This window comes from Dunckerocampus dactyliophorus, chromosome 18 (assembly GCF_027744805.1).
Source record: "Dunckerocampus dactyliophorus isolate RoL2022-P2 chromosome 18, RoL_Ddac_1.1, whole genome shotgun sequence".
Classification (NCBI taxonomy): domain Eukaryota; kingdom Metazoa; phylum Chordata; class Actinopteri; order Syngnathiformes; family Syngnathidae; genus Dunckerocampus; species Dunckerocampus dactyliophorus.
This window is the reverse complement of record NC_072836.1, coordinates 14,250,284-14,270,767: the sequence shown is the minus strand read 5'-3', so window position 1 is coordinate 14,270,767 and position 20,484 is coordinate 14,250,284. Positions and strand designations below refer to the sequence as shown.

General features: G+C 40.4%; 2 protein-coding genes and 1 long non-coding RNA gene across 4 annotated transcripts in view; 2 read left to right on the top strand and 1 right to left on the bottom strand.

Moving 5' to 3' along the window:
* The window catches only part of LOC129171396 (26S proteasome non-ATPase regulatory subunit 11A-like), a 30,355-nt gene extending 17,767 nt beyond the window's left edge, over positions 1-12,588 (top strand). The window contains exon 13 of the mRNA XM_054760011.1: positions 12,472-12,588. The gene's annotated coding sequence lies outside the window, so the exon portion shown is untranslated. The remainder of the gene's footprint in view (positions 1-12,471) is intronic.
* The window catches only part of LOC129171399 (uncharacterized), a 36,309-nt gene that overhangs the window by 4,234 nt on the left and 11,591 nt on the right, over positions 1-20,484 (bottom strand). The gene's annotated exons all lie outside the window — the stretch shown is intronic.
* Positions 290-19,531, top strand: LOC129171397 (homeobox protein Dlx3b-like). 2 transcript variants are annotated; one of them, XM_054760013.1, is made up of 3 exons: positions 290-633; positions 13,757-13,941; positions 17,086-19,531. In XM_054760013.1, exons 1-3 carry the CDS (start codon positions 393-395, stop codon positions 17,530-17,532), a joined length of 873 nt encoding a protein of 290 aa, XP_054615988.1. In that variant the 5' UTR covers positions 290-392; the 3' UTR covers positions 17,533-19,531. The 2 variants fall into 2 exon arrangements, with proteins under 2 accessions (XP_054615988.1, XP_054615987.1); XM_054760012.1 differs by having other exon boundaries at positions 290-714.

Below are 20,484 nucleotides of genomic sequence, written 5' to 3'. Positions count from 1 at the left end.
TTTCCTTTATTTTTTTCTGTATGTGGCCCTCTTGGAAAACGTTTAGAACCACCAAAAACCAAAATGGCCCCCGGGCCGCTATTTGGACACCCCTTCTTTAAGGCTTCAAGGCAGAGGTTGACAGGAGGTTTCTGCGGGGAGAAGAAGGGAGTCAGACAGGCGACAAGCAGTGCCGTGTTGGCCGCGGGGCAGAGGCTGGGAGTGGGAGGGTGAGCCAATGAGAAGGAGACTTCCACTCCTTCTCTCCTGCCCGGCTTGGCTCACTTCGGCGCGCCCTGTAATTAGGAGCTCCACTTGTGGGCTGGGCGCCGCCACGGTGGACCGCTTTGGGAAGGCCAGCTCCAGGCTCTTTCTTTTACTTGAACACTCCGTGGGACTTCAACATCCTTAACATGAACGGACAGCCGTCACCTGTGTTCGAAGAGAAGAAGCCGTCCCTCCGCGCGTCCCCGAGCCTACCGGAGACTTCCCCCGCTGACATGGGCTTCTACGGCGGCCACGGAGCACTCCATGGCTCGCAGGATTTTTACGCGGCGCAGCAACCCTACTCGGCCCAACACATGAGCCCGTACTCGTACACCCACTACAACCTGAACGGGATGGTCCCGAGTGGAGGCTTCCCATGCGGTAAAAGTGAGTACACATACCCGCACTCGGTGTACAGAGAGCCCGGGGGCTTCAACAGAGAGTCGCAGCCAACCCTACCAGACAGTGGTGAGTGACTTCACGCTATGCAAAAGCACTGCTATGCATTTTAATGCTATTCACCGACGAATGCATTTAGTATTACAGTATTCATTTTGAAAATATACATTTAAGGTATCCCAAAGGGGTAAAGCAGGGGTGTCCAAACTTTTTCCACCAACACAGAAAAATTCTTTGTGTTTAGAAACACACTAAAACCTAATGTAGACATGCTAAGCAGTTAAATATAGTTCCCTACGTACAAAATAGAGGCTTCTCGATTATTTTTTTAATCTAAAATTTTCATTAATATAGGTTTCCTGGTTATTATCAAAATACTATATCAATATTTTATAAGTCAATGCATTTTTCCTGCGACAAAGTCAAATATAGTGAACGATGGATTGCTTTTAAACTTCATTTCTTTTTTGTGTGTGATTTTTTTATTACATTTTTTTTTTTAATGGCCCCCAGGCCACAGTTTGGAATATGGTATATGTTTGTAACATGTACTGGAATATAAAGGTACACATGGAAATGTTTAATGTGTATTTAAGGATGGATTTAGCTAATACCCTCACACTGTTTGTAGTTGGGATAAATAGGGGTAAAGTAAGTAGTGTAGATCGTACCTTAAAGATGAGATCATGTACAGTTTTTTTCCCTGAGCCAAATGGGATGCATACAGCTTATGTTGGAACTGACAGATGTTCATTTAGTCAATTAACATGAATTCATTCATTTAAATGCTGTTCACTGTTACAAATGGGATTATGCTAGTGAATTTCTGACATTAATTTACACCAGTGTACCCCATAAAGCTATTTAATCAACGTTACCATCTTAATTATCTTTTCTAATGTATAAGCATGATGGAGCGTTGTTTAAGATGAATTAATGAGTCCGTCTATCGTGTCCCAACTCTAAGAGAACCACTATCCATTCCTCACAGAGACGAAGTCACTGAATTCAGGTGTTTCCCACCTTATTTATCAAAGTGCTGCAACTTGCGTTCTGTCCAAGAACGACCGTGTGCGCACACAACTTTGTTGACATCGACCGATGCAATCCCGTGCATGCGCGAGACAGCGCTTAAAATGCTGTGCGCCATGCTACAATTCGCCACTTTTTTTTTTTTTTGGCTTCATTGTGGGTTATTTTTGCGGCCGTGCTCGGTGACAAAATACACAGAAACTGTCTGAAAGCCTAACACTCAAGAGTTACACAGTGCGCATGAATGCCTCATCATGTGAACAGGCGCACTGACAGCAAGGGAGCACGGCGCTTGATTGACACGAAGGAAAGAGACAAAAACCGTATTAAATACGGTGAAAGGATCCCGTGGCCTGATTGTGTTTACAGTGTCCTCTAAAAGAACCACCATACGTTCTCCACAGAGACTGAGTCACCAACGCATGAGTGCTTTGTTGGCCGTACAATAACCGAGAGCTGAGACTTATTTTTAGCCATAATTTTCCTCCAAAACTCAATCCTACGGAAACCGAGTCCAAAGTGGAGCGATTTTTGACCTCTAAGATGACTGATGACTGTCGAGGGTACTGTAGTGCTTCCGAAGCCAAACATTTGGGAATTGCCACACAACTATGGTGCATTCAAAGACCGCCCAACAAAACGGTCACGCATAAAGACACACACATGTAAACATCGTGGGCTTTCTGACAGTCGTGCACGTATGCTGTACATTTTACATGTATTATTAGTATTTATCAATTATTACTGACTTGGCGATGTGTTTTCTGTGAAAAAAAAATCAATTTTTAGACCAAAAATTCAAGAAATGCTGAATTGTGAATGTGCGGGTACCCACTATATACCCAATGAATCTCAAATTGTATAAAATCAGTACAATTTACAGGTGCCAGGGGGACAAGCCATCGTACCCCGAAAGGTACAATGGTGTACATTTTTGAGCAAATCCAAAAATATTTTTGAATGAATTTGAGTGTCACTATGTATGAACAAATGTGTGTTGTGCTCTCCTCCGCACCTTGGTCTCACAATCATACACAGTGGAGGGAGTCGTCATTCAGTTTGACCCGGGGGGGGCGTCCAAACCAATTTTGCTGTTGGAACTTTCCAAATATTTCAGCTTTCTTCTTAAATAATTTTCATACATCTTATTCTCATAATATTATGACTTTATTCTCAAAATATTTTGGACTTGATTCACATAATATTATAACTTTTTAATTGTTTTGTTTGTTTCTCATAATAGTACAACTTTAAAAAAAAAAAAAAAAAGTAATATTTTAACTCTCGCGTCACGACATCAATATGTGATGAGGTTTTCTGTTCCGAAAAAAAAACTCTCTTGCGATAATAAATTAATCGCCAATGAAAATGAACTTTGCCTATCTTTTTTCCTCGTCTCTCGCCTCCAAACGGTTCACTGCATTCGCATTGGTTCATAGAACAATGGCATTCCTTAAAAGAACAGCGATCGAACGGAGTGAGACCTTTTGTCAGTCGCTTTGTTTATGTGGGGCGGGGCGGGGTGGGGGGGGGAGGCGGGGCCGCTAGCATGCACACCGCAAAAGAGTGAACCCTTCGGAGGAGCAATGCAAGGTAACAAAGTGGAAATTAAGGATGCCAAATTTGTTCGAAAGTGGCGGCAACGTAAAAGGCAACACAACGATCTTGCCCTCCTCAAACATATCCACTTAACCCAGTTTTCCCATCTGGGAAAAAAAAAACTACACACCGACAGCCAACACTCACCGAGACATTTGATTGGCAAAGAAAATACCAACGGAACAGCGCAAAATGGTGTGCGTTCACAGAAAGCGTAGCTACAAATACATGTCACGAACGCCAGTTCCACAACAGTACACAGTGAAAGATGACATATTAAAGGAAATATTGCATTGTTATCATATGTTACTGTTATTATTAGTAGTATAATTGTATTATTATAACATTCGTGGTTTATTTGGTCTCAAAAAATGTTGACAATAATATAATATAGTGTCAATTTGCCGAAAGATAAACATTTAAAAACACACCCGCATTTTTTTGTGACTCGGTTAAATTAAAACGTTTGTTTGTCCAGTCATATACTTTTTCGTTGCACTTTTCTTGAAATTAATGTTAAAATCTCTTCTCATCCTTGTAGCCCCGATCTCGTGCATCGTCTCGTGACACCCCAAAAAACTGACATTATTTTTCCTCATAATATTAGGACGTTGGATAAAGCTTGGATAAATAAAATAAAATAAATAAAAATAGATAAAATTACCGCTGTTCATGTCTTTTTTTTTTTTGCAATACACACGCAGAAAATTCCGACTTTTTCTCCTTAGATTGAAATGTTTATCTCTTAATATTTTGACTTTATTCTGGTAAAATTACTGCTGATTTTTCCATTTTTGCTGTATTTTTTATTTTTTTTTCTCCTTTTTTTTTAGTTTTAGAATGTACCGTGGGCCAATAAAAATCTTTGGACACCCCCGGTTTAATCTAAACAACACAATGTGTTGTCAGTGGACTGGCTTCTGAACATGCACGACGGCGATGTCACACATTGGCAGCTGCGGACGGGAACATCGGAAAAGTTCAAGCGGGAGCAGGTTCTCCACTTCAAAGTATCACAGACCTTTTCAAACCAAAATGAAAGGAAAGTCGTGGCTCAGGTTGCCACGCATGCCGCATTTGTGGGCGAAAGGGAAAATCAATTTGAATGAAGTAAAAGCTAAAGCGACGACAACAGTTACATGGCGGTAATAAAAGACGGGGACTTTAATCGTACCTTTTTTCCACTTCTGTGGAATATGGGACTTCAATGTTCAACGGGTGTTAAGTGTATGACGACAAATACGAAAAGGCATTCTGTTTTAAATATGTGAGAGTCATTCAGGGATACATTTCAGTGTTCCCCACAGGTTTATGTGTGGCGGTGGGTTGCGTCTAATTTGCATAATCAAACCATGACGCAAAACTCTTTTGGTTTGTGTCCTAAGAACCGTGTGACATTTCATGTTTTTGAACTTTAACCAAGAACAGAACATGAAGTTGTTGACTTACGCAGGTTGGTTTCATTTTGTGCAGCGTTGGACATGCGCGCGCTGGCCTAATAACATGCACGGGCAATGTCCCGTTCAGTTTTGGTTACCCACGTTAAATGGAAGTTCATTGTTGTTATCTGTTAACTTAGCTGTTACGTGTGCTGGTTATTTTTTGGTCGCACCGTGAGTCAAGACTGTCCTTTTGCACTGTGTCGTCAAGAAGAGTGCCTTATGCAAGATGAAGCGCTTCTGACTATGCAGATTTCCACTGCCATCTACTGGATGGCGGAGAAATTGTAACCTGAACGTCGCCAGCCAATCACAGGGCACATATAGACAACCAACCATTCACACTCACATTCACACCTGTGGACAATTTAGAGTCTCCGATGAACCTAACATGCATGTATTTGGAATGTGGGAGGAAATCGGAACACCCGGAGAAAACCCACGGGGAGAACATGCAAACCCCACACAGAGATGCCGAAGCGGAGATTCGAACCCAGATCTTCCTGATCTCCTCACTGTGTGGCCAACGTGCTAACAGGCTAAAAATGAAAGACTTTCTGTGGTAGTCCAAAATGAATTGTGGCGGCCAGCCACAGATAAATGAATGCATGGGAAAGCCTGCATTTTACTATTAGCCTTTTTTAAACCGCAGGTCCGCAGTACTGAGGGTAAACACAAGCCCTTAAATGGGACTAATGTTGAAAACAAGCAAGCATATGACCATGGACCAGCTTATGTCAGGAATCATTTTGTCAAACAAATGCGATAATCTTGGCCTAGTTTGGAAGCGAAAATGTCACCATTACGATAAAACGTACTGAACAAGCAGCAATTATTCATATCCAGTAGCGTAGATATCTACATTTTCATATCTACGGTACACATCAAAGTCTCCCCTTCCAGAGAAAAACGGCATTTATTTTGGATTTTTGGATCAAAAGGGCCCGGGGTTTAAGAGGTTATTAAAAGCATGGAACACACACACAACATAGAACGCAATTTAAGGCACCATGTCGTCATAGACGAGGTTAAAAAACATTTCAGTTATTTTTGAGCTTGAAAGTCATCTCTGTGTGAATTACTTGAGGAAATGTAAACTCGACAGTCTGGTGCGCTGTTTTTTTTCGACATTCCAGTTGGGAGTTGACTGCTGGAAATGGCTCCGGGGGACTTTGGCCCTCAGCCACGCAGTACATCAGGTGTCACGACATGTCAGTCAGCCTTGGTCTTTGAATCATTCACCAACGCTGGCTCCTTAGCACGCAAGGCTTACAGCTGCGGCCCAAACAAATAACTAAACACGCGTAGTTGATTGAATACATTTTGCGGAAAATAAACAGACGACCACATTTATTTCAAGCAAGAGCAGATGACGAGATATTGTGAGACCTCCCGCCCTCAAGACATGCGCACAACTAGAGCTGTTTAAACAAAACAGTAGGGTTACCTTCGGGGACCACTAGCGAATGGCAAAAAATCCACAATGAATTAATACGCGATATGCGACTGGCGGTGACGCGCTGAATGAATCCAAAGTTTCATACTTGGCACTTTGTTCTTATCTGGGTGCTTTTGCCACATAGAAGTGTTCGGCTTTCCAAATTATACTCTTCCCGGCTTTATTTCATTGGATTCTTATTGGATTCTTATTTGCGATTTTTTTTCTTTTTGATAGTCGGAGAACATCTTAGGTGATTATTGGTCATGACTTTTTAAATCAGTGGTCCCCAACCCCCGGGCCGGGCCGCGGGTCATTTGCTACCGGGCCGCAGAGAAAGTAAAAATAATTTCCATGATGTTTTATTTTGAAAAGTGGTCGGATTCTCTCTGTTACATCCGTCTACCTTGATGCATGTCCATTGTGCGTGTGCTAACTTTCTCTCGCCACACAGATAGACTACTATACTGTATTTTTACCATTTTTCTTTCACATCATATTTGGTGTCAAATGCTGATACTATGTGGGAATGCATAAAGGTAAGTTTTGATGACTTGAGTGCTAATGTGCACATTTATGACATAAACATGTAAAAACTGTGGGCCTTCTAACAGGGGTGCATGCATGCTGTACATTTGACCTGCATTATCACATACTTAGAAATGATTACCGACCGACTTATGGTGAATGAGATGTGTTTTCTGCCTATTTCTTGAGAAAAAAATCATTTTTGGCCCAAAAATCTACAAATTTGTGGGTCCTAAATGGCAAATGTGTTGTCATGCACTGCATATAAATGATGAATGTTACATTAAACTAATGTTTAATACCTTATTAAATAACACAGTTGAGGATTCAGAATTCAGGACAACGATTCAGCATTCTTCCCCCTGACACCTTTTCAACACCATAAGCTTTCTTAAACTTTCTCATTTTGATAAATTGTTTGAGTTCCTCTAATTCCATCCAATCTGCTCCATGGTTGTACTCCACATGCTGACATGCTTTCAATGTACTTTTTCCCTGAGGTCGTGCTCCTCTCTTGTTGGAAAAACTGGTGGAGTGTTTGCTTTGTGCATGATTTTAGCTGTATTTGTGATTTCATGAACAGGGGGCTCGTGCGTTCTCCAGTATCCATCATCCTTATTTGCAATTTTAGTTATTGACTCAAGTGCAGTTTTGTAGCTATTCCCCCATTTGGAGTTATGGCAGCACCAATAACGACCCATCTATGGCGATATGAAGTGCATGTGGACTGTATGTGATGTGTCACGAGTTCCATCCATCCTTTTCTATACCGCTTGTCCTCATTAGGGTCACGGGTGAGTTGGAATCCATCCCAGCTGACTTTGGACCAGATGCGGGCGATATGTTTTTCAAAAAATGCTCAGATAATTACCGACTCTGATGACGCAGCTCTCTATGCAGCTGCAGGGAGCAAAACTATGTATGGTTTAAGGCGCAAGAGGTACTTTCAAATCTGTCCACGATCTAAAACGCACCTTGCATGGTGCCTGTGTAGAGCAGGCCAATGAAGCCAAACTGCCACATAATAATCTTGGGCTTATCGACGTAGTACGTAGTATTAAAAATGAGTGAAGCTTATCCCTCGTTTATCGAAGTGAGTTGGTTCCAGACCCGACCGCGATACATGGATTTCCGCAAAGTAGGAATCCTTCTTTATAAATGGAACATTTTTGGAGTTGTGGCATAGAAAACCTGTTTACCATCGTCTAAATCAGGGGTGTCCAAAGTGCGCCCCGGGGGCCATTTAAGGCCCGCGACTTCTTTTTTTACTGGCACTCGGCACATGCTAAAAATACGATTAAACAATGACATTTTAAAAACAACAGCAAAAATGGAAAAAGAGCAGTAATTTTACAAGAATAAAGACAACATATTATTTGTATTTGTACTTTATTTATCCCACAGCGGGGAAATTCACTTGTAACACAAGTAAAGAGTACAGTGTAAAGAATGCATAGTGTCTACAACATGGTTCAGGTGGTGCAGGTGTTATAGAGCCTGACGGTCGGTATGAAGGACCTGCGGAACCTCTCCCTCTTACACCGTGGGTGTAACAGTCTGCTGCTGAAGGAGCTGCCCGGGGAAACAACAGTGTCATGTAGCGGGTGAGAGGGATTAAAGTCATTATACTAACAGAAAAAAAGGGCATAAAGTTGAAATATTATAGGAAAAAAAGTTGGAATATAAGATACAAAGCAAACAAAAAATTAAGTTGAAATTAGGTTGGGTAAATGCTATAATGTTATGATAATAAAGTCCAAATATGAAGAGAATAATCATATTCATAGAAACTAATCATATTGGTAAGAGAAAAAACATGCAAGTAGAAAGCGTCTGTGTAGGCTCTCAGTCGTACAGGAGTTGTCCATTGAGGGAAAGGCTTCTTGAGACGTCATCTGTACTTCTGTGAAGAAGGTGTCGGACGTTTCGCTCCTCATCCGAAGAGCTTCGTCAGCGAACTAATAAGTGCTGGTAGCCTAGGCCTTAAATACAGTAAGAGTGGGCGGAATTGGTGTGCCAGCACCCTCCTTCTATTGGTTCCTTACACTAAGCCTGGGCGGAGTAGTGGTATAATCCTCTCCTGACATTAGCACCTCCGATCAAAGGGAAGCGTAGCTCCCTGAGTTGGGTATGAACGACTGATATGTGTGTATGTACTTTATTTATCCCACAGCAGGGAAATTTACTAAATTTACTTTACTGATATGCTAACGAGCCAGTATCAGAGTCAGTATCACATTCTTCACAGAAGTACAGATGACGTCTCAAGAAGCCTTTCCCTCGATACAAGTAGAATGTTGATATATTTGTAAAATAAAAAAAAAAAACAGACAAAAAGTAATGTAAGGAGAAACAGTTCAAAATAATAATATTATTATCACTGATAAAAATGAATAAATATATTTTATATCTGTAAATATATATATATACATGATATTAAATATTTTGGGTTTTTCTGTTTTTTTTTTTTTTTTTTTTTTTTAAAAAGTAAAAGCGGCCCCCACATCTTTTGATTTTTCAGTATGCGGCCCTCAGTGGAAATAGTTTGGACACCCCTGTTCTAAATACATTTTGTAATATTATTACAGCCCTCTGGACATAGATTAACACCCATATACCCATAACCTTTACATTTTTATTACCCAATAGAAAAGAAGCCATTGAACACATAAATAAAGCGAGTGTGTGTCGCAGTAAATGTGTTCCGGATGTGTGGAATACAGGAAGTGACATCGGGGGTTTAGAGCTGAATTTTAGCTTGTCATAAGTGACGGCTGCAACAGTATAACCCTTCCTGTTATTATTATTATTATTATTATTAGGATTGTTATGTTGTTATTATTGTGCCTGTTGTGAGATCATTTAAACCCGCAATAAAAGCCTGTTGTTCCGGCGATCAAGTCTGGTGCTTCTCTCAATTACTGACACCTAGTGACTAATGTAGAATACTACAAGCACAATTTCAATGCTTCTTGTTAATACCTTGAATTTGTACTTTTGGTCATCTTTGGTTTCTTTATGCTTGAAAATGCTTAATTTAGGCAAAAAAATACATAACATTTGCTGAAATATACTTATTTTTTTACGAATAGGCTGTATTCAACCACGAAACAGCCAGAGTAGGCCGAGATAGGCTCCAGTATACCAGCAACCCTAGTGGAGAACCCTAACAAGTTAGATAATGGATGGATGTTTGAAAAACCGTAATAGAGTCAAACCGCAAAATTGGACCACGGTGCGATGAGGGATGACTGTCGTGTATTGGAAGTGTTGGCCCAAATCTAGCCTTTTTGCTGGAGTTTGCTGGAGTTTAGACATTTTAAGGCAGGGGTCAGGGACCTTTTTGGCTAAGAGAGCAATGAAACTCACATATTTTAAACTGTATTTCTGGTAGAGCCATATGATATTGTTGAATAATGAATACGAATAAATGCGTGCATTTTTAAACAAGTCCAACAATTGTAGAATATAGTAAGTTTCTGAATTTATTCTTTGTAATAACATTGTTAAGCTATAACACTGAAGCTATAACCAAAAAGAAATAAAATACTTCTTACCATTAATGCAACTTCTGCTGCTGTATGGTTGTTTATTATTATTATTATTATTATTCTGTATTTTTCTTTCTTTTCGCCATCTTCTTTGTCAAAAGGGTTTGCTGTGCAGAATTAGCGAGCTGACTATTTGATTTTTTTTGACAACACTGTTCTTATTTTGTGGATTATATGTATGAATGTGTTGATCAGGGGTTGGGAACCTTTTTGGCGAAGCTACATATTTTAAAATGTACTTCCATATTTTTTTAACACTGAATACAACTAAATGCAAGCATTTTTAAGCAAGACCAACAATTGTCTCTTTTCAATAACACTGTTACACTGAAGCGATGATAAATAAAATACTTCTTGTGACTTCTGCTGCCGCATGGTTTTGCGCGCTACTTCTCATCTTTCTTTCTTTTCGTTCTTTCCACCATGTTTGGGTGAAAAGGGTTTGCGCTGCAGAATTAGCAAGTTGACTATTGGATCAAAGCAGGGAAGTTTACTTCTTGGCCTCTCAGTGACCCGGGTAGGCTACCGCATTATACTCCAATAATGATGGAGTTTTGGTGTCTGACCCAGAAAATATCAGACGGACAGCTGGCATTGGCACTGGCCACCTGCGCTGCGGTAGAAAATGGATGGATGGGTGAATGGATCGGACGGACTGAGAATGTTTTATAGTCTGAACATTATTTTTAACACTGATTTCTGTTACGTTTAACTTTAAAATATCAGCGGAAAACAAATAGAAATCAGGAAATGTCATCAGAAGAGCCACATCTGACTCGTGAGCCATAAGCCCCCTACCCCTGGTGTCGATGAACAGATCAAAAATACAACGTTTAAAAAAAGATGGCACGCCAACGGACTGCTCAGATGTCAACTGTGATTGGCTGCGACCTTCCAGCCAAGCAGTATTTCATGAAATGAGGAAGCCCTCATTTATACATACATGGATAAAGTCTAAACTAGTCATTGATTACCACATTTTAATGCAAAATGAGCCGTGATTAATTACATACATAATATGTGATCTAATAAGTACACCAGACTGTACGTACTGTATTTATTTTGTATGCAATGTGTTGGTGGATACCAGAAAGCACTAATGGAGATCCACAATAAAGCAATAAACAACCTGGACACATACAGACAAACTACTATTCACACCTATGGATCCTTTAGAATCTCCAATTAGCCGAACATGCAAGCTTTTGGAATGTGGGAGGACGCCGGAGTACCCGCAGAAAACCCACGCACACACGGAGAGAACATGCAAACTATACACAGATATGTTCCAACGGAGACCCAGCCCAGGTCTCTTGACAGTGAGGTCAACCTGCTGGGCTCGACTGGGCTCGAGTGCCAAATGTCATGAGTTAATCGATAAAGTAGTCTGTATGTCGGTATGAACAAAAGTGCCGCAAGAGTACTGTACTGTACTGGATGTATAGAAGCTGTCTTCCAGACAACATGAAAAGCTCCAATAAATTTCCATCTCCCTCCCCGGCTGTGTGGGACACTCCGACCAAAATTATAAGTTCCGAGCGCTGGTGGAATTTCTTTGAAATGTTGGGGTTGTAGCAGCCGTGGCTATTTCTGTGCTACGTCGCTCGCTTTAGTGAAGGCTGCTCGGTAGAGGCCCATTTAAAGCTGCTTTTATTGTGTGAAGCGTGAAGAGAAGACACGCACAGATACAGTGGTACCCGCTTAAGTCGACAACCCGTCTATGTAAACCAACTCACCAAGTCCTGGTCCACTGTGTTCTTTTTACTACTAAAAAGTGCCCACTTGGGTCGACGTCGACTTTTGTCAACATAAAATGTAAGATGCAAATGAAAAATTGCTCACGTCAACGTGTGTTGTGTTACTGTTAACTTTGTCATTATTGCTACGCAGCGTGAAACAACAACAGCAAGTACACGGCATTAGAACGTGCACACAGTGACTTCCTGCTCAGTGCGAAGTAAGCCTCAAAATAAAAGTATGGGAGTGTTAACCTGGATTCTACCGCAGCAACTACCAAAATGCATTCATTCATTTAGATTGTTATCCACCGTAAGAAAGATTTGTTAGTTTAGGGTCAAGCAAAATGATCTGACGCATTTGTAGGTTAAATAAAAGGCAAATAAAGTAAAGAAACAAAAAAGTGTTTTTATTTTTGAAAAGTACATATGCCATTTTTTTTCATATAATGCCATTTTGCTTTGTTTCTTTATAATGCCATTGTTTTTCATTTCTTTTTCAGTTGCTGCCATGAATTGGACTGGTGAACATCGCGCTCTTATTGTGGAAACGTTTATCAAAACAAACAAATCTGTAACCGCAACACAACGGATCTGCATTGAGTGTGTGGACAATAATGGATCCCATTTGACTGATTTAATTTTTAAAACATAATGAAACAGAATGGCATTATACGTACTTTTCGAAAATAAAAACACTTTCTTGTTTCTTTACTTTATTTGCGTTTTATTTAACCCACAAATGTGTCAGATCATTTTGCCTGACCCTGCATATCAGAGCATTATTGCAATTGCAGTCAAGATATACCACAAAATTACCGCAGCAATTCTGTTAGACAAGAGTACGAAATATATGAAAACTAAGGGGTGCTCCGATCAGGGTTTTATGCTGCCAATTCCGATACCGATCTTCCATGAGTGACATCGGTAATGTTCATTAAACAACAACACACATATATATACGCATATTTGTTTTAAAAACTAAATGTCACTGTAGTAAAAAGTCACATTTGGAGTCCGAAGACAAGAAGCTCGGCGGATAATTCTATCCGCCGGCCGTCAACAGCTAGGCAAAGCGTGTAAACAAAGATACAAGAGAAGTCGAACACCAATGGGTTTGACAAGAGAGTGATCAAACACGCTGGCAGTGATTGGCGGAGCCTGAGTCAAGCTGTCAAACTGAAACCGTTGGAGGTTTTACAGACTAGTGTTGATTCTCGCGGCAATACGGGACAAAGTGCGTTGCTTGTCGGGTGTTGTCAACACTACGTGATCCAGCACACACGTACGTTCATGTCATGCCTGTGTTGTCATTACATGAATTGTCATGTCGCCGCTGCATCGGTTTTTGTGATCGGACATTTATCAGCGTATGCCGATCACACGTTTTGTACGGAAATCGGCCGACACTCATCGGTGGCCGATCTATCAGAGCATCCCTAATGAAAACATACATGGTAACAGAAGAATCGAAGTAAAACTATGCACAAATGTAGGAAACAATGACAACAAATTGCCGTAGGTACAAAAATCCTTTACTTTCACCCATTGTCCTTACGTCTCTGGCATTCACAAGTAAATGTGCAAGCAATGGTTACTTTCGATTTCGATTTTGGTTATGCCAACAACCGCTTATCTCGATGTCAGTCGGACAGTGTGAGGGGCAGGGGCATAAACGGGTTCCACTGTAAAACAGCAGAGAAGAAGTGAGGTTTCGAATGCAATAAACTTAAAGCCTGGTTTCTTGATGCGATGAACAAATGTAATCAAATGCATGTCGTCTTCCAGTGAAAGAAGAACCAGAAATGGAGGTTCGGATGGTCAACGGGAAGCCAAAGAAAGTGCGGAAGCCCCGGACTATTTACTCCAGCTACCAGCTGGCAGTCCTGCAGAGGAGATTCCAGTCCGCCCAGTACCTAGCCCTGCCAGAGCGGGCAGAGCTTGCAGCACAGTTGGGTCTGACACAGACACAGGTGAGGCCCCAGTGTAACATGACTGCTGTCCACAGAATTATGACCATTATCCATTTCGAAAGATAACCATGCTCGGTTTGAATTGACGCTGTCATGAAAGTATCCGCTTCATAGCCAGTGGCAAGTTAATCAAAGCTGAGCATTGTTTTTGCATACAGTTCTTTACTCTCAACCTGGAGAGTGCAATCCACCCTTTTCTGATTGAGAACCACACAGCCTCATCCAAGAAGTGTCACACTGACCTGCGATCAGCCTCAGTTAACGCCAAATATGACAACATGATGAGGCCGTCAGCACCACATCATCTGCAAACAGCAGAGATGACATCTCTCAGGCCCTGCCCACTCGGGTACGCTCCTGTTGAAAAGAAATGTCGGATCCGTAAATAGTCAGTCACGTTTGTGCGGAAACAGATCACTGGGTGAAAACAATGTAGCACATGAGGCACACATTCTGCGCTGTTGGATCTTAAGTTGAGTTTCAAAATGCAGAAAACAGAAATGGGAGCGAGACAAAACATTTTTGGAGTACGCAATTTATTGCAAGCAACCGTTAAAGTGAAAAAGGCTGTTCAAAAGCTGATCAAAAGTTTAAGACCACAGCCTTTAAAAGCCAACATCTTGGCAAAAATGTGGATTCAATGTCATTTTCGGTCAGGTATTCACACTGTCATGATCTCACGATCCCAAATAACCACATAACCAAAAAGAGGAAGACGAGACCAATTCACTTTGGTGGAAAAAATATTTCCAGATACTTTAGTCCTATTTATTAATTTTTTTAGAAACTGAAAAACGTTTGTGTTTTTATCTGAAGTACATGCACCCTATTCTTCTCCAGGAAACGTTCGGATACTTTGTTGTAAAAGTCTGATCACCTCATGGTAAGCTTAGGTATACAATCCTCCATCTTGGCAGTCAAATTCATGCATTCATTCCACAGAGCATAAAAATGTCTTACATTTGACTTGTCTTGTAAATCTAGCTCTAGCTGCCACTGCTGTTTGTGTATTTCAATAAAATGTTAAAAAAACGCAGGCTTTTCTTCTGTGCAAATGCCGACTTACAAGCACCCACCCTTTCAGGATGCATCGGTACTGCAAGTGCCTCCCGAACGACATTTCTGTTTCTTTCGTTGTTCGATTAGCAAGAATAATGATGTCACACTTCCATGAAAAACCTTATGCAGGCTGTAGAAAGTCATGGCGTAGAATAAATGTTTCTGCAACGTTTCATGATATTACTGGAGACGTACTGGCAGGCGCCCTGAGCCAACGCAGGGTAGGTGGGGCTTGCACACTAAACCGTGCAGCCGCGCTCCCGGTGGCCTCACTTTGGTTTCTCCCCTGCATTTGATCAAGAAATCTGCAAATTCAGTGCGTTTGATACAGAGAATGATACAGAAAATGCATTTTTAATGCAGTTCAGTGGACAAATATTAGGGGGCTGAAAACACACCGCAAAAACAAAATTTCAAGAATGTAAAAAAACTCCCACTTTAAGCAACTTTTTTCCTAAAAGGTAAAACATCTTGTTTAGCAATTTTCACTTGAGAAAAATGATCTCATATCAAGAAAGTATCGCTAGCCAATTCTTATGAAGATACTTCTTGCCAGAAATTAGTTCTTTTTTCTAATTAGGAGCTAAAAACCTTATTTTGATTTTTCTTCAACAACAGATTAAGAATATTTGTTTTAAATGAAGAATAAAACTGCTTTCTAAACTTTCCAAATTTAAGAATGGACTCACACACAGAAAACCAATGTAAACATTTGCTGATTTCGGACCAACGTGAAGGCTGCACAGCAAATTTCATAGAGCGTACAAAGATTTATGAAATTACAGTAAATCTAGTCATAAAATCTGTGTAAATGTGTAAAATTATTCAACTTGATTCAAGAAAATCTCTTTTTATCTGGTTTATAAATGTAAACAAGTGAATTTACATGCAAATCATACCAAAAAAGAATTCTGATAGTGTTTCTTTCCGAAATGAAGTGAATTTTAGGTACAGTGACACTTTTTTTTCTTTTAAAATAGTTTTAAATAGTTTCTTTTTTTTAAATTCCATGCGTATAATTTGCTTCATGCTTGTTGAGAAGAAGGAACCAACATACGAACATGCCGACAAACAGCGATGTTACCTGCATGAGTGGTTAGCATGTTAACTTTGCAATCAGGTAACTTGGGTTCAAATCCCTGTTGGAACACATTTGTGCAGACTTGCACGCTCCCCCGTGTACTGGCTTACTTCCATATGCATAATAGGTTAATTGGAGACTCTTGAAATCGGAGGTAAATAGATTAATACTCTTACATTTAGAATATGTATAAATATTTAGCTTAAATCTAGCCTCATAAAAGCACATTTTATCTCAATTTTGGAATATTATAAGAGCATTTGGCTTCCTTGTTATCTTGTAATAAGAACATTTTACTTAAATCTAGCTATGTGATTCAGAACAACTTGCTTATTTTAGGTTTCACATTCTTAAAAGTCACAAGAAAAATATTATAGCTATAAGAATTCTAGCCAAGCGAATTTTGCTTACCCCTAAATGGCAGAATTTTTTGCTTGAAATAAGAAAGGTTGTCTCATTTGAAGATAATTTGGGCTTCTTTTAAGTATGGCTGTTTTTGCAGCGCAGGCAGAGAGTGAACGCATGCACCTGGCAATATATCGAGGCCGGCAAAATGATCAAGATCATTTCTGGAGGAGAAACCTTGTCGCATTTAAATCCCGCCAGATCTTGTGACGCCCCTCATAATGATTCATGAAATGAAACAAAAATACAAATATACTGTAATACTTGGCCGTATTTCAGACTGTGCCCTATAAAGGCTTAAGGTTAATGATGACAAACACACACAAAAATATATCAAAATGTTTCAGCAACATGCTTCAGTGAAAGCTAATTGAACAAAGAACACAATTTGGAGTGTTCAATTAACAATACAGTATGTTGTGTATGTTCTATTATTTAGCCTTCACACATTCTGATGATACAACGACAGGATGATACTTCTGCAAAGCGTGTAAAGGGGACCTCCCTTCACAACATACACCATCCATCCATGAGATTTTTACTTAAAGCTTTTATACAGATTGAATTCGCCTTCACTCACTTAATATGTCTAATTTCAGGTGAAAATATGGTTCCAAAACCGTCGCTCCAAGTTCAAGAAACTCTACAAGAATGGAGAGTTTCCACTGGGAGACATTGCTCTGGAGCACAGCCCGGAGGCTAGCGATTCAATGGCTTGCAACTCGCCTCCGTCCCCTGCAGCGTGGGAAAACAACAACAGCAGCAGTAACACCACCACCACCACCACCACCACCGACAACAACAGCAGCAGCAACGATACGAACAGCAGCAGCATCAAGAATAATACAATGCTGGACCCAACCAGCAGGGGGCAGGAATCTTATCCGCCTCAGGGTGATTCCTCTGCAGTCTACATGGATGAGTACGCACACCAGAATTGGTACCAGCAGCAAGACACGCATTTAGGTTTGCCACCAGCTGGCCCCGCCCACCACACACCACCATCAGCACCAGCATCCACGCAGAGTATGGGAGCTGTGTACTGACTCTCGTGCGAACACTTTAAATGGACCCATTCAACTTAAACGAGAATGTTTTGGATCGTCCAGACATACCTGAAGTCATAAATCTAATGCGATGCAATAATGTACTTTTAATATTTAAATATTTTTACATGACCATAGTGCCAAAATACATTGGTTCACATTAAGACTTACACCAGTGTTTCCCAACCAAGACACATATTTTACATGATTATTCTGTTGTATGAATGGCAACAGGTGGAGACACAGCTTAATTAAAGTGGCGTGAAAAAGTGTTTGCCCCCTTCCTGATTTCTTTTTTTTTTTTTTGCATGTTTGTCACACTTAAATGTTTGTAGTCAATGACAACACAACTGAACACAAAATGTAGTTTTTAAATGAAACCTTTTATTATTAAGGGAGAAAAAAATCCAAACCTACATGGTCCTGTGTGACAAAGTGATTGCCCCCTAAACCTAATAACTGGTTGGGCCACCCTTAGCAGCAACAACTGCAATCAAGCGTTTGTGATAACTTGCAATGAGTCTCTTCCAGCGCTGTGGAGGAATTTTGGCCCACTCATCTTTGCAGAATTGTTGTAATTCAGCCACATTGGAGGGTTTTCCAGCATGAAGCGCCTTTTTAAGGTCATGCCACAGCATCTCAATAGGATTCAGGTCAGGACTTTGACTAGGCCACTCCAAAGTCTTCATTTAGTTTTCGTCTGGCATTCAGAGGTGGACTTGCTGGTGTGTTTTGGATCATTGTCCTGCTGCAGAACTCCAGTTGGTTTCAGCTTGAACAGATGGCCGGACATTCTCCTTCAGGATTTTTTGGTAGACAGCAGAATTCATGGTTCTATTTATCACAGCAAGTCTTCCAGGCCCTGAAGCAGCAAAACAGCCCCAGACCATCACACTACCACCACCATAATTTACTGTTGGTACGATGTTCGTTTTCTGAAATGTGGCATTACTTTTACACCAGTTGTAATGGGACACACACCTTCCAAAAGGTTTAACTTTTGTCTTGTCAGATCACAAAGTATTTTCCCAAAGGTTTTGGGGATCATCAAGATGTTTTCTGGCAAAATTAAGACAAGCCTTAATGTTGTTTTTGTTCAGCAGTGGTTTTCGTCTTGGAACTCTGCCATGCAGGCTGTTTTTGCCCAGTGTCTTTCTTATGGTGGAGTCATGAACACTGAACTTAACTGAGGCAAGTGCAGTTCTTTGGATGTTGTTGTGGGGTCTTTTGTGACCTCTTGCATGAGTCGTCGCTGCACTCTTGGGGTCATTTTGGTTGGCCGGCCACTCCTGGGAAGGATCACCACTGTTCCATGTTTTTGCCAATTGTGGATAATGGCTCTCACTGTGGTTCGCTGGAGTCCCAAAGCTTTAGAAAGTTAAGTTATGTTTTAACAGAGGGGGTTAATCACTTTTTCATACAGGGCCATGTAGGTTTGGATTTTTTTCTCCCTTAATAATAAAGTTTAATTTAAAAACTGTATTTTGTGTTCAGTTGTGTTGTCACTGACTAATATTTGATAATATTTAATATTTGTTTGATGACCTGAAACATTTAAGTGTGACAAACATGCAAAAAAATAAGAAATCAGGAAGGGGCAAGCACTTGTTTCACAGCACCGTATGTACCTTCTGCCATCTAGTGGAGGAGCACGTAGTTGGTCTGCTTGTCACTACACGTTGCTGGCATTGCTAGACAAACAGACATTATTTGTACTAAATGAATAATAATTTGGGACCAATTACCTGAAATTGAATAATGTGCCATGGCGCAGTGGTTGGGAATGACTAACTTATACATTTATAACATATATTCTTGTAAAGCCGCGTGGCACAGCGGGCAAGATTTCACTGTGGCCTTTGACAACAAAATGCAGTTGCAGGTACATCATTTGTAAATAATAATAATAATATCTGCCCTGATTTTTTATTTTCTTCTTTTGGATTCTGTTGCTCCCTGAAGCCTGTCAAACAATTTTGGCTTGGAGCTGATGTGAGCTTAGCACAGGGGGCTCCAAAATGTGGCCTGGGGGCCCTTCGTATACTCTAAAAAAATAAAATGAATTCATTATGAATGAGATATATTATTGCTTTATCACCGATGACACAAAGCTAACCTATCGTTGTTAGCTTAGCATAGACAGTGGATTTCCGCAATTCAAAACGCAAATTTGCGGATTTTTGTTGAAAACATTATTATTTATTTGTGGGTAAACCCACCATTTTGGGCTTATTATCTATAAGGAGCTTGTCAACCCAAATGCCTACCTCACTCATGGTGCAAGTACGTCTCAGGACCACCAGCGAATCCACAAGTAATGGAGACACCCATAAATTGTGTGTTTTTGACACACGGCTCGCTCCTCCCCGTCCAGCAAGCCTGACGTTCGTTTCCGTTTCTGATTTTGGATCATTTGCGATAAAAGTGACTCTTGTAATGATGAAATTAGATTCGCCTCCATAACCCTCCCCGGCCTTGCTTCCATATGCCTCACACACTTATTAAACACACTTATTTATAAATTCCTAATAATATTATTACTAATAATAATTAATAATTATAATTATTGTGGTTAGATCATCGAAAGCCTGTTTACGACTTTCTTTTTAGAGCCCTCTAAACATGAAATAACACCCCTATAGTCACCTTTACGCTTATATTACCCAATACATCAGACATAATAAGAGAAAATAAGACATAAGTAAGACTCATGCTCTCGTGTTGCCATAAATGTGTTCGGGCCGTGTGGACAGGAAGTGACGTCGGGAGTTCAGAGTTGAGTTTTAGCTTGGCGTGGTTTACGGCCACAACTGTGTTTTATTGTGCCAGTATCTGCAATAAAAGCCTGCTGTTCCGGCGATCAAGTCTGGTGCTTGTGTGTCTCACCGAACATTACGGTAACATTACTGACTAGTGTGGAACACTACATATCATCGCAACGTCTTTGAATGC